Genomic DNA, 14,376 nt, shown 5'->3' with positions numbered 1-14,376 from the left:
CTCCTCCCCCTGGGACTGCCAGTCCAGGCTGCTATTAGCAGAGAGCGGCTTCCAGTAGGAAGCCGCTTCTCTGCCTTTCCGCCAGTCCTACCTGGCTCCTTGGGGCTGCATGCGATGCAGCCCTTTGCAAACTGGTGATAATGCCATGCACGGTCCCCTGCAGTTTGTCCTAATGCGTTGGTCCCGGCACCTGTCAGATCAATTTTGCAGGCGCCAGGACCCGGCCAGAAGAAGCCAGGTGAGGAGTTTTCGGTGGCGGCGGGGCAGTCCCCCTCATCTAAGAGGGTAGGAGCCGCCGCTGCAATCAACCAATCAGAAGACAATGTCATGTACCATTGCAACAGTCCTCCAAGAGATACACCACCCAAAAAATTTAACTCTTCATCTAATTTTGTTGCAGTTACGTAAACATACACGTACAGTACTAAGTCAACACTTGCCTGCCTCTACCTGCCCTAGTTTCAGTACTCCCGATGTAAGGAGACACAACTCAACAATGCACAAGAAAATCATATACAACTATACAGTATGTGTACACATTTTTGTTGCACATGCACAATATTAAATGCGTATTTTCCTCAATAAACATAGTTAAATCGAACGCTAAATGAGACCTACAGAGCACATGTGATTCAGGTGGTTGACTATTATATTTAAGGCTGTCCTAACATAGACACTGTATACTGGAAATGCCATTTTGTGACGGTATGCAGTGAATACAGGAATTGGATCAGGGGTGTGGCCACATCATGATTTGGGCAAGCCTACATCACAAAGAGGTATTTGTAGGACCCTGGAGTGGGAATAGCAATCATGAAGTGCTAGTCTACCTCTTAGTAGCATCACCTCCGAACACCCAATCACTGCAATGCAGAGCAGCAGTGAATGGGCTTGCTTACCAAATGACAGCAATATCCGCTGATGGGATAGACACGTGGAGCCCTGAACTCTGCACTGTCCCTCACATATCGGGTCAGCTGCATATGCAAATTATTTTACCTATAATACATGCTGATTGTAAATGATGTAATGTTTGCACAAAATATATAAAATAATAAAAATAAAAAAGTATATAGTCTCCCTAGTTCTACTTGTGTATGATATAAAGTGGCATATAAGAAGGCTAGGCTTCATTAAAAACTAATAGGAGGAGAGGAGGCAGGGACAGAGCAGAGGAGGCTATAGTGGCCAGAGAGCACAGATCTGGAGAGGGGGGACCCAGGCGATCGGCACCGGCTTCCTGCCTGTTATACAGTTTGACAGGAGCAGCAACAGTGAATAGCCTCCTGCTTACCACATCGCGCTGACCCTGGTAAGACTCAATGAATAGTATTGCTGGTAAAGTAATGGAAATATTTGCATAAAGTGATTGTAGGTACACTATAAGGAAATAAATGAAATAATAAATGAACTAACATGTAAAGAACACCAAGCAATGCAGAAGCACTTACTAAAGTGGAAATGTGCATTTAGATCTGTAACGGGTGATAACAAAATGAGCACTGGATAAGTTTACATTTCTCTCTAAAATTCAGTTAATTATACATCATTATGGTGTCTGTTTATCAAATACTTATATGCTTTAAATCATGCGGAAATGTCTGTTCTGCATGATTAAGGCAATTTCTATTTGGGCTATTAAACAAAATACTAAAGCAGGAGGTAATGCTGATATCTGCTGTTTTAACCAAACTATTGCTCAACACCGTTGTCCCCATAAGCTTCTGTTGAGATGGAGAACTGCAGTAATTTAGCAAGCTCTGAAAATCTTAGCCGAGGTGCCAGACCTCGTGGAACACTAATACATTCTTGGTGCGCGGACACTGCACTTACTAGACTCTGATCTCTACATGGTGTTGAAAATGTGTAAAGCTCTGCATGTAGGATGACTATATGCATTTTTCTATTCACGAAATTTGGAAGCAACATACTTTGGATTTCCGTCCATCTATACATAAAGCCCAGTGAATGAAACCATACACCATGCATGTATACTGCTCAAATCAGCTATGGCTTACATGCACTGCATCCAAAACCCACATTTCATGCACACACTCTGCCCAATCCATAGACACATGCACTCAGCCTATATATATATACTCTTGATGACAGTGCGATAATAAAGCACTGAAACATTGAGCTTACTCTGCAGCTTTTGAAATGTATTTGTTCCCTGCTGCACTTTTTGTATGTATATATATATATATATATATATATATATATATACAAAGCTATATTTATGCTGTTCTAGAAGTCCATGTGAAAAATGACGTAATCCGGAACCGCATGACACATTTTATTTTTAATATAAATTGTTTTGCATGAAGCATACTACAGCGCAGCTTGTGCTGGGGAAACTAATACTGTTGCAGAATCGGACAGGAGCCTGTCAGGACCTTGAGCAGCCAGCCAGATATCTGCAAAATGACCTTCGCCTGTCCAAGTGAGCAGTACTGCAGTCAGGGACAAGCTGTGCTGCAGAGAACAGCCAAACTGTATAACTGCCTCCCCATCCCCATGTGTGCCTCTGACCTCCCACCTACACATGTGAGCCTCTGACCTCCCACTTACACATGTGTGCCTCTGACCACCCTCCCACCCATCTGTGCCTCTCCCCCCCCTCCCCATTTGTACCTCTGACCTCCCCTACCCATGTGTGCCTCTGACCTCCCCTACCCATGCGCCTCTGACCTCCCCTACCTATGTGTGCCTCTGGGTTAGGGGGAGTCAGAGGCACACATTGTTATACTGTATATATAAAATTCTTTCTGTCCACAGCATACATAAAATGTACACATTCTGCCCAATATAAGCCCTAGACACACGCAAGCATTATGCCTATTACATCATAATACATTCTCACACATCTACTATAAAATATATTACATAGCTGTGTGTCTATTAGCAGTAAAAGTACGGCAGTACCGCTAAGAAAATATGATGCTGCCATGACGGACACACTAGGCCAGGCACAGGCAGAATGGGTGGGTACACTGCAAGTGAGCAGAGACTAGCGTCCAGTACACTGAAACAAGGTCCACCACAATAGAAGAGACCCACGGGCTCAGGCCAACATAGCTCTAACTGGTAATTGGGTATCTGAAATGGACAGAGAATGAGATTGGGCCTCTGGCTATGTGGAAAGGCTACAGGGCAAGTGCCTAGAGCGATGGGTAGAGGTGCAAAGACCCCAGACCCAATATTAAATAGAGTATTACCCACCTATTGTCCACACATGCTCAGGAGTGTTTGTGTATATGTATATTTTGTGTGTATGTGTACGTATGTAACTACAGGAACGAGAGAGAGAGAGAGAGAGAGAGAGAGAGAGAGAAGGAGAGAAATCATGGAAAGAGATGGGTGGGAGACTTTGAAAGGTGGATAAAGATTGAGAGATGGAGAGGGAGACTGGGGGAAAGAGGGGGAGAAGAAGGGAGAAATGGGACAGAAGAGGAATACAAAGAGAGGAGGGAGAGAGGAGGGAGAGAGGTGGGAAGGTGTGAAGATGGAGGTAAGATAAAGACTGCTCATGACCTAATGAAGAGTGCACAATACTAGTACATGTATAATTCCATCATCTAGTCAGAAATAGGAGTCTCTTTATTATTTACTTTTTTTTTACCTGTTAAGTAACTAAAATATGTGCACTGGTTGTCTCCAATTTACAGAGCTATTTATCAAACTTTGCTTGCTTGTACACTGCATAATAAAAGAGGTAATCTGATGCTGACATTAGCTATTGGGGGTTTCGAAGCTTGATAAATCAATAACTGTAACCTCTAGGCTGGGTTCATAATGTTTCTTATAGAAGTATTATAACATTTTAAACACCTAATATACTATACTTATGAGGCAAATGTAAGTAGTGTTTTATGAAGGAAATCTATCTTATTATGCATTTTATTATAATGATGTATCACAAAGAGTATATATACACACACACACACACACACACACATGCATGCACGCACATACAGCAGAGGTCCAGCATGTCAGATAAATAACAATGGCTGTTGCCGTTCCCTTCACAAATAAACTAATACAACCTACAAAGGTGCGGCACTCAGGTGAAGTGAACAAATGACAGAACGTTGATCAGTGCTGTTCAGCCTTCTGTCGGTTGTTCATTTCACCTGAGTGCTGCACCTTTGTTACTTCTAAAATGAAACCATCAGATGAAGTAACTGTATCCAAAACACAGTAACTAGCAAGGTAGTATATAATAATTTGGGGTTTTCCTTGGCATATTTGTTGCATGTATGGTGTTATGGTGTAGCTGTGGAAACATACTCAGGATACATGCACAACTGCCAATTAGATATGTTCTAAACAGGATGTAGTCAGCATGTGGCGTGTGGGATGCCGACGGTCAAGATACCGGCGCCGAAATCCCGACAGCGTTGGGATACCGGCACCAGATTCTCGACCACCGGGATCCCGAAGGTAAGTATCTGGCGTTAGGGTGTGGGGTTAGGGTTAGACACTAGGGGGAGGGTTAGGGACTAAGGGGGGAGGGTTAGACAGGGTATGGGGAGGGGAAGGTTAGGCACTACGGGGGAGGTTAGGGTTAGGCACTAGGGGAAAGAGGGTTAGGGTTAGAGGTAGGGGTAAGGGTTAGTCTTTAGGTTACAGCTTGAAAACGGTTAAGGAGAAAGACGAAACGCATGCTGCTGCTCTACATTACAGGGTCACTGGAGGATTGTTGGACTGTACCCCACACTCTCACCCCAGTTCCATATTTGTGGAGACGGGTTGAATATTTGGATTGTGCCTACCTCACTGGCTTCCCAAGTGCCGTTACCTGTGGGATTACAGGCAAGTGCTGATAGATGTGTGCCAGAGACTCAGCGCTGCTGGTGGCTATACACTGTGTCACTCCACAGCATGCGCGCTAACACAGACACTTCAGAAAGCTGCTGCAGGTGATTCCAACAGCAGAGTAGCTGCAGAGAGACCTGGTGCGGCGGGCAGCTACCACCCACTTGCACACGGATCACTGCCACCTCTGGAGTCGGGGTGAGGCCACAGCCAGGTGCACGCCGATTGTGTGCCATTACCTACAGAAGACTAGCGATTTAATCCCGGACTGAGACTCCACAGATCGGGGTTCCCTGTAACAAGACTGAGGTGATATTATATGTTACCTAGCCACTTATTTGAGTGTTCACCTACTCGCTTATGTACCATTAGTGGATTTCCAGTACCATTAATACATCTGTGAATACTGGTAACAGTGACTATTCAGTATTGGATTACCAGGCACCACTAAGTCCCCAGTGATTGAATCGAACTGTTTTACTTCATTGTGTCTATAATATGTACCCAATGGGTGCATAATTACACTACAGTTTGGAGGCTACACTAACATTATTCCAAAGTGTCATAAATTACAAGCTGGCCTGCCTATTTTATCAAGGTTCTTCTTTCTTTTTATTGAGCCTGATCAGCTCTGATTTAAAGTTATATTTGTGTTTTATGCAAAATTTGTATTTTTATGTATCTATTACTAATGTTGAATTTGTCTTAGGTTACTAGACCTTTATTTATTCTGCAAGAGTATCAATTAACTAAATAGACTACATTGTCTGTTATTTTGTGTATGGTTTATATGTCTCAACAGGGGTAGTTTCAGTGCAATCAATTTATTATTCTTCCTAAATGGGATGTAGTCAACATCCTGGCGTGTGGGATGGCATCCCAGCATGTGGGATAACGATGATCAAGATACCAGAGCCAAAATCCTGACAGCGTTGGGATCCCGGCACCAGATACCCGACCGCCAGGATCCCGAAGGTAAGTATCGGGCGTTAGGGGGAGGGTTAGGGTGCAGGGTTAGGGCTAGGCACTAGGGGGAGGGTTAGGTACTAAGAGGGGAGGGTTTGGTTTAGAGTATGGGGAGGGGGAGGTTAGGTTTAGGCACTAGGGGGGGAGGTTAGGGTTAGGCACTGGGGAGAGAGGGTTAGGGTTAGAGGCAAGGGTTAGTCTTGCCTTCTTTCCTTATGGGTGTCGGGATTCTGACTGTCGGGATGTTGCTGTTGGTATTCTGACCATGGCATCCCGACCGCCGGGATCTCATACCCAACCCTGGGTGTAGATCTGCCCTGTAAGAAGTATATTTGAATGTAATGTATTATCTACAATGTTTGAGGATCTTGGTTTTCTAGATGAAGGAATTCCTTTTTTCCATAATGTGGAACATGGTGCTTACTTTTTTTTTTTAACATAAAAAGATTTAATAAAATGATAAAAAAAAATAATCCTGTCTTTCCCTATAGTGTCCATAACAACATGTTGCGCATTAAATGGTAGGAAAGCCTTTTTTGGGGTTTTCAGTTTGTCAGCCTCCCCGAATCCCCCCTCACAGCTGGTCCCATAGAACCACCATAGACTACTCCAGTAGTAGTTACAAGACTGCCACACATTTATTGTGACATGTAAAAAGATTTCACACAGTTGCATCTACGAAAAAAAAGTCAAACAAATAAATATGCCACTAAAAATACAATGAATAACATCTGTAAAGAATAGCAGACACAACTAGATAACTTTCAAGCTCAATACAATGTCTTAACTGTTAACTAAAATGTACTTTTTATAACTAATTGTAGGTCATTACAGGCATAACACTTTTTGCCTATTCCACTATGAACTGTAACAGGGCTGATGCCAGGCTTGAAATGTCAGAGAATGTGTAGGTTATTCTGGAGCACACATTTTACTGCTTTTTAAGTGTGTGTAATGTTATCAGATTGCTTTACCTGACCCAGTAAAAGTGTCAAGCGATCCATCTCCAGTTGTTGTGGTGGTTTCATTGCTGTTCATTGGCTCTGTTTTGACTGCAAGAAGAGACACTACATAGAAGAATAAGCAGACATAAGATTTCTCTTCTAAGTTTTACAAAGGAGGCTCCATGTCATCCTCAACTAGACACAGCCAAAACATAATGTTCATGCAGCATGAAATTCATATAAAAGGGAAGTATAGCAAGTAATAAAGGTGTATAAAGTAAGGCATGCTGGTATGAATGTTTCACAACAGGTTCTAGTAATCTCGCATCTAGGCAAATATCAATGTAGAGTTGCTAAATTGCTAATCAGTGATAATCCATCACAGACGTGTGATAAATGGTGGGCTTATGCCCATGCATGTTTTCATGTAACAAACCGTCATGCCTATAAATGTATGATGGTTTAATATTAGGCTTAGTAGTGATGGGCAACCTTCAGTACTCCAGCCGCCAATGTATCACAAGTGAATTAGATATAGCTCAGACACAACTGGATAAATGTAATTGGTCTATCCCTGCTATTACTCATAAATGCAAGAATGCCAAAATAAAAATAGTAAATAAATGAGAATAAATAATACAATAATGGTAATGAAATTGCAGTGTTTATTTAAAAAATTTTTTTAAAGTAAAGTTTAATAAAATACTACACATAAATTATAATAGAGGTAAAGATTCATGGACAAACGATATGCCTGGGAATTCTCAGCTCTGGTAGTCAGTGGACACAGACATATCAGGTTCTAGCCTTGGCTGAAGTAATATTTATGATCTACTGCTAAAGACCTACAGTATAAGGTTTATGTTAGAGAGTGTATGTAAAGAAATATTACTTTATTTGTCAATGTAATTAATATTTTCTTAGTTAAAATAGATATACTCTCTAGAATGCACATACAGTACATTTTATGTTATACCTTGCAAATGTATGTTTATATATGCTTTAATAAAACATATTTTTGCATAAAAACATTCTTGAATGAATAAGATTATTAGCAAGTTATTTTATTACTATTTGTTCTGTCTTATAGTTGAAAGAATTGAAACTTATTCGTTCTCTGCAGTACTAATGGTGGCAGACCACACATTCCTCATATTAAGGATTGTGACTGCTGGCTAACACAACCAACAATCCTCATCCATGAATCCAACTGGGACTGGATTACCTGTACTGGTAAATCTAGGTAGCACCTAACCATAACCACTGATTCACCACTACTACCATGATTTAACATTAAGGGGCATATTTATTAATTATAGGGTTTATTGATGAAATAAGTAATTGAGGAGTTTATTTACTAAGCAGTGTTAGGAGACAGAGTGAAAAGTGATAAGAAAGTGATAAGGTGCCAGCCAGTCAGCTCCCAACTGTCATTTTTCAAACACAGCCAGTGAGATGACAGTTGGAAGCTGATTGGCTGGCACCTTATCACTTTTCACTCTGTCTCCTAACACTGCTTAGTAAATAGACCCCTAAGGTTCATCAAGATATATTAATAAACACACGCAAGGACAGGGGCTCCTATCACTTAACTTTCTGGTTCAGAGGCCAGCCAAAATTACAGCACATGTCCAGTGTACAGACCACACATGTGCGAGTGGACATTGCCGGGGAGTGATCCTACAGATCTCTCCATAACTTTTGCGGTGTACAGCCCACAGGCTGTAATGGCTAACGCCATCTGAATATGGCATTAGCTGCTGACGCCAAGCTCTGAAATGGTAAATTCAGCATTTTAGCAGCCTACATAGAAGCCTATGGGGGCTGCTTTTGCAATAAAATACAGGGGATTGGAGCAGATATCTCTGATAACTTCTGCAGTCCCACATACATATATCTGGGTGTTTTCCGGGGATATCCCGCAAATATTGTGTCCCTAAGTGATCTGCTAGTTATATATGATCACAAAATTACTGGATCTGTGCCATGTATCCATTCACTGACACTAGTCAAATAGACACAAATCCAATAATTCAGTGATAAAGTGAATACAAGAATGTAGCAACATTGGTTCAACAATGAAAATATTAACAGTAGAAGTGATGCCTGCCAAGTTCTGTTGTGCTGTGAACAGAAATGTGGAGATTTAAAAATCCAGAAAAGTATACTTTAAAATTAGAAGAGGTTTCAGCTACAAACACCTCATTTTGGAACAGAGCATTTGGGACCAGATAATGAGATGCAGAAGTGTGGTGTAAATAAAAAAAGAGCCCAATATCATTCTAAACTTAATAGTATAAATGGGAACGTATGGGCAACAGTAGCGCACGCAGGGACGGTTTCTGAGTACCCAGAAACCCCACCTTACAGCCTCGAGAGCAGACACAATGTTATTAAGCCACGCCCCTTTGCGGCAAAATTACGCGATATGCGGGTTAAAAAGGAGGAGGTGGAGCCAATATGACACAAATCTATTAGAATCTCATCTTTTGGCTCCACCCCCTCTCGATTGACCCAAGAATCGTGGCATTTTTACGCTAGTGGGAAGAGCCTAATGACATTGTTCCAGCCTGCCAAGTCCCGACCCCACAGCTGCTGCAAGGTAAGTGTAATGTATGTGTGACATATGTATTTGTGAGTAAGGTATATGTGACATATGTATGTGTGTACATATATGTATAATCCTGCGTTTGCCCCTGGGCATTTCTATGGATTAGTTTAAAAGACGTGCATATTATACAGGAGGCTGAACTGGCTGTCTCGGCCAGCTGAATGCAGCATCACCTTCTGTTTAGAGTATAGTATCTGTAAATAGAGATCCATATCATAATTTTTGTTTTTCTACCAGTACTTCGTGGATTCCCCTGCCTGCAATAATGAACCATGGTTTCTCTTGAAAGAAACAACTTGAATTCTATATTAATAGCACACATTGCTTACATACAGTAACGAGTACGTAGACATCAAAGTACCAAGTAATTTTGTAGCACTGTGCAATCACCATTGCATGCTATAGGTTTCCCAAAGCATAATATTCAAAAGCCATGCAGTATATTATTCTGCCACCAGATGGCACTGAGCGATTAAAATACCATGTTACTATGTTCTCATCTCATTCCTGGTTTAAATTAAAAAGTTACCAGAATATTTGGTCTGAACAGGAGGTAACTGTCAATCACTTGGAGTTCTCCGGTATTCAACCATGTGTGTTTTTTACATAGGTGATTGACAGTTACCTCTATGCAGACCACAAATGCTGTTGAGTAATTCATATGAAACTGAATTACATTGTTTAATATTTTTTTCTCAAGTAAAATCAATCAATGGTTTGGTGTTTAACATTATGCATAAAAAAATCGTACTGCATCGGCTATGCAATGGCAGAAGAATAACCCAGCATTAAAAATCCAATTTTTGTGTCAACCTTTTTACCCTGTCGACCTTTTGTACCTGTCGACCTTCATCCATGTCTGCATTTTATGTGTCGACATGTTGTCCATGTCTACTTATTGCCTATCTACTGTAACATCTGTTGTCTATCTAGACATTGTCAACCTATTTACTGTCTGTCTATTGACTGGAACCTGGGCTAGCGCAGTTTTGTTTGCCTAAGGTGAACATCTAACCCGACTGCAGCAGAGGATGGGAGACACAGTGGATTGTGTGGATTGCCTGTAATTAATAACTATTTAGCATTTATTTTTAATTTATGGAATTCCACCCAAAACTAAATTTTCTGGTTTTGGTGAAATTAGCCTTTATTGGGTTACTAAAGTAGAAAACACAGGCCCTGATTCAGCTTCAGACGGAAGCAAGCAGCTTTGCAAGTCCGTCTGTGCTGATATGGTAATACACAGGGGGCATCACACCTCCTGCTGCAATACGTATCCGAGCTGCGTTGTCCAACGCAGCATCGGATACTCTGCAGAACATCGGCCTGCTATGGTGACCCATGAGGTCATGCAGCCGGCTGCCGCAGTTGAGAGGAGATCCTGGCTTCTTCCCTCCCCCCCAACGTCGGTGATACGCCTCCATTTCGGGGAATGGAGGGTATCACCACCCCCTCCCTGCCCACAAACGGCAACCAAACACTGACAGTCTGCTGCCAGTCTCCATGCGGGATCGCAGACTGGTTGTGCACATGCGCAGAACGGGTCATGCACCTGCGCAGATTCCCGATCATTGCTAAATAAGGCCCACAGTTTGCCCGCTAATGATAAAATATGTATGTCCAAAAAATATCAATAAACACTTTATATCAATCCTAAGTCAAGTTAATATGATTGTTTTTGAAATCATCAGTTAGGAATAAAAATAGTAAAAAAGTGAAGATTCCAATCAAGAATTTGCTTCCAATGATCTTTACATGTATGCAGCCCTTGATGATTGCTCCCTGGCTAGTTTGTAGGCAGGAGTTCATGTAATCTACAAGGAAGTATGCATATACCTCAAGATAATTAATTTTCCTTTTGGGAACCTAAAGTCTATACAGATGTATCCACATACATCTTACCTCTGTGCGCTACATGTCTTGTTAAACATAACGCGTGAGCAAAGCAACTTGGTAGAGCAGAGCGTCTTTTCATGCAACGTTTTACCTTCAAATGCATCCTTATTCAGCAAAGTGATGCGAATAGAATGCACAAGCAGCTTCTGCTAATTAAAATGATATGCAGCATGCCTATGTTCTGTGTGCGACTGCGGGTGTATCTGCATGCGCAATGCTACGTTATAGTGTCACAGCCACTGACAGTGTAACGTAGCATTTTGCATACAGATACACCCGCAGTCGCACACAGAATATAGGTATGCTGCATATCATTTTAATCAGCAGAAGCTGCTTGTGCATTCTGTTTTCATCGCTTTGCAAATAAGACACATTTGAAGGTAAAATTTACATGAAAAGATGCACTGCGCTACCGAGTCACACCATGACATGGCGCAACTAAAAGAGCTGTTTAAGGGGCAAGGAGGTAAGATACAGTGTATGTGGACACATCTGTACATTAAATATACTTATTGATTTCACTTGGAAGAAACAAGGCTCTTTCAATGTTATTCTGCAAATATTATTTATGACATTCCCTCCAATGATAAATAAGTTCTCTATTGTAATAATACTATATTCTATATTGTTTTTATTTAGTAAATGGAAAAAAACCCCACTAAACTGCCAAAAGTCATGGAATATCAGTATGTACAAGTAATGGTTGGTGGCGTCAGGGCCGTAACTAGGGTTGTGCGACCAGTGCAAAGGCACAGGGCAACGCAGAGCCGGGGGGAGCTGTTTGGGCCTGTCAATTTTATGTTTGTTATCATCCTCACTTGTAGCTTCCTCTTCTTTTATCCCCAGCATCTCTTGGCATCCCCTATCTCTTCCCTGTCCCTTCCCAATGAGGCCATGGCCCTTTTTTGGGTGCGCATCTTATGTCACTATTTAAAAAATAAGGGGGGGGGGACACCAATGCTCTTTCTGGCACAGGGCACCAAAAAGTCTAGTTATGGCTCTGGGTGGTGTTACCATACTGTGCCACCTTGGAAATGCCCAGACCTGCATCAGTTGTAATTAGACATATTGTGAGTCATTCTGAACACCGCCTAGGCTTCTAATGGCAAGGCAACGTGAATTATCTGAGTTCGCATGACAGTGAGTGCCCGACGGATGGGACATTCCATTCCGAAAGTTGTATGGACATTCAGCAATCCTCAATCTACAGTGTCACGTGTGTACCGGGAATACCTAATAGAAAACATTACCACCCACCGTGGACAGCACGTTGGCTGACCAAGGGTGCTTAATGATCATGAGCTCATCTGGCCAGAATTGTCCTTGGTAACAGACAAGCGTCAATGGCTCATATCACATCTACTGTATATTCAATGCAGGAGGTACTAGAACTAGACACATACTGTATCCAGCAGGTCAGTGCAGTTTTTTAGCTTCCATGGGATATGGGAGTAGAAGACACACCAGAGTGCCCCTGTTAACTCTACAACTCCGGACACAGTGCCCCACCTGGGCTTGTGGCTTTACTAATTGAACCCTGGAGTACTGTAAACATGTGGTGTGGTCCAATGAGTTACAGTTTCAGTTATTTAGGGCTGTGGTAGGGTTCGGGTGTGGCATAGACCTCATGAGGCCAAGGACCCCTAATTGTCAACAAGGCACCATGCAGGCTGGTGGTGGCTCCATAATGGTGTGGGGCATGTTCATGTGGCATGGGTTGGGTCTGCTGGTCCACCTGAACTCATCACTGACTATTTTCAGCCCTTCATGGACTTCATGTACCCCCACAATGATGGAATATTCAAGCAGAATAATGCACCATGTCTTCGGTCCCAAGTTGTCAAGAATTTGTTCGAGGAGCATACTGGAGAGTTCTGGTGAATGGTGTGGCCACCACATTAGCCTGACACGAACCCAAACAAGCATATATGGGATGTGGTGGAAAGGTCCATTCACACCCAAGATCTTGCACCTAAAAATATCAGGGAGCTGTGAGAAAATATAAAGAGGGCATTGGTCATCATCTCTCCAGAGGTCTTCTGTCCACTTTTGGAATCTATGCCATGTCGAGTTGCTGCACTTCACTGGGCTAAAGGCGGTCTTACATGGTACTAGGCATCTACTCTATTGTATGACTTTTGGCACTTCAGTTTATAAATATGATGTCCTGTGACATAATTTAACTGATTATTGATGCTTACTGGAACTCTTTTGCCTCCATATTTTTATTATGTAACAACTGGTGCAAATGAACAAGAATCAGGAACCAGATCACCTGTGGTGGTGCAAAATTAGCAGGCACAGAAGTAATAAACAGAGCAAAGATCAGGGCTCGCAGAGTTCAATCAAAGTGAAAGGTTCAGGTAAAGTTGGTACATGGACTAATAGGATATCAGCTTATCCTACAAAAGTCCATGCATACCCAATGGTGAATACCAATTTAAATGCAATGTCCTCTTTCTGGTATACATATAGATCAAGGGCCTGATTCTGCACCAGATGCAATTCCAAATGCGGGTACATTTAGCAATTTGAGGCAAACTGCGCATGGTCTGCACCATGCATATGCACCTTGTTGGAACCTCCATATGCAATCGGTTCTCTCTGTGAAATAGGCTTCTATGAGTATCAACAGGACAGCTACCTTGTGAATGCACACAAGAGATCCATTTCGTGGGAGTGTCATGGGCATGTAACCAAACTTCCATGTTATTATGAGGAATGCCTATGCCAAGTGGTCGCTTCTTTCTGATGGATCTCTTGCATCCAGCATGGGGTAGGTGTACGTACTGATGCTAGTAATAAGGGTGCAACTGCAAATGGACACTTTGCATCCAATTCAGAATCAGACCACTTGTGACTGAATGTCATGGTGAATACACCGCTCAGTGTCTTGTGGGCCACCATGTTCACACAACAATTAGCAATACATCAATTACAGTAGAACGTACACAAGCACCGAATACGCTAGCAAGCTAGTAGATCATGCCATTGTTCTTAAAACTAAATTCATAACAGTTGATTTCCATTGACAAAGACTTTTTTATAGTTGGATCTGGCAGGTGGCTTACCGACCACCTGATTGGGAAATACTTTCATTGGCCGTAGGTGTTCTTGCATCTGGAAATTATATTGCTAGTA

General features: G+C 42.0%; 1 protein-coding gene across 22 annotated transcripts in view; it reads right to left on the bottom strand.

Moving 5' to 3' along the window:
• Window positions 1-14,376, bottom strand: part of EYA4 (EYA transcriptional coactivator and phosphatase 4) — a 297,758-nt gene that overhangs the window by 96,117 nt on the left and 187,265 nt on the right. For 13 of the 22 annotated variants that reach the window (XM_088452214.1, XM_088452209.1, XM_088452202.1 and 10 more), the window contains one exon: window positions 6,759-6,851. The exons of 6 other annotated variants lie outside the window; for them this stretch is intronic. In XM_088452214.1, coding sequence (XP_088308340.1) covers window positions 6,759-6,851 — 93 coding nt within the window. The remainder of the gene's footprint in view (window positions 1-6,758; window positions 6,852-14,376) is intronic. 3 more of the 22 variants (XM_088452303.1, XM_088452194.1, XM_088452246.1) reach the window with 1 other exon arrangement.

This window comes from Taudactylus pleione, unplaced genomic scaffold (genome assembly GCF_031769625.1).
Source record: "Taudactylus pleione unplaced genomic scaffold, aTauple2 ptg000006l, whole genome shotgun sequence".
Classification (NCBI taxonomy): Eukaryota; Metazoa; Chordata; class Amphibia; order Anura; family Myobatrachidae; genus Taudactylus; species Taudactylus pleione.
This window is presented reverse-complemented; position numbering and strand designations above follow the sequence as displayed.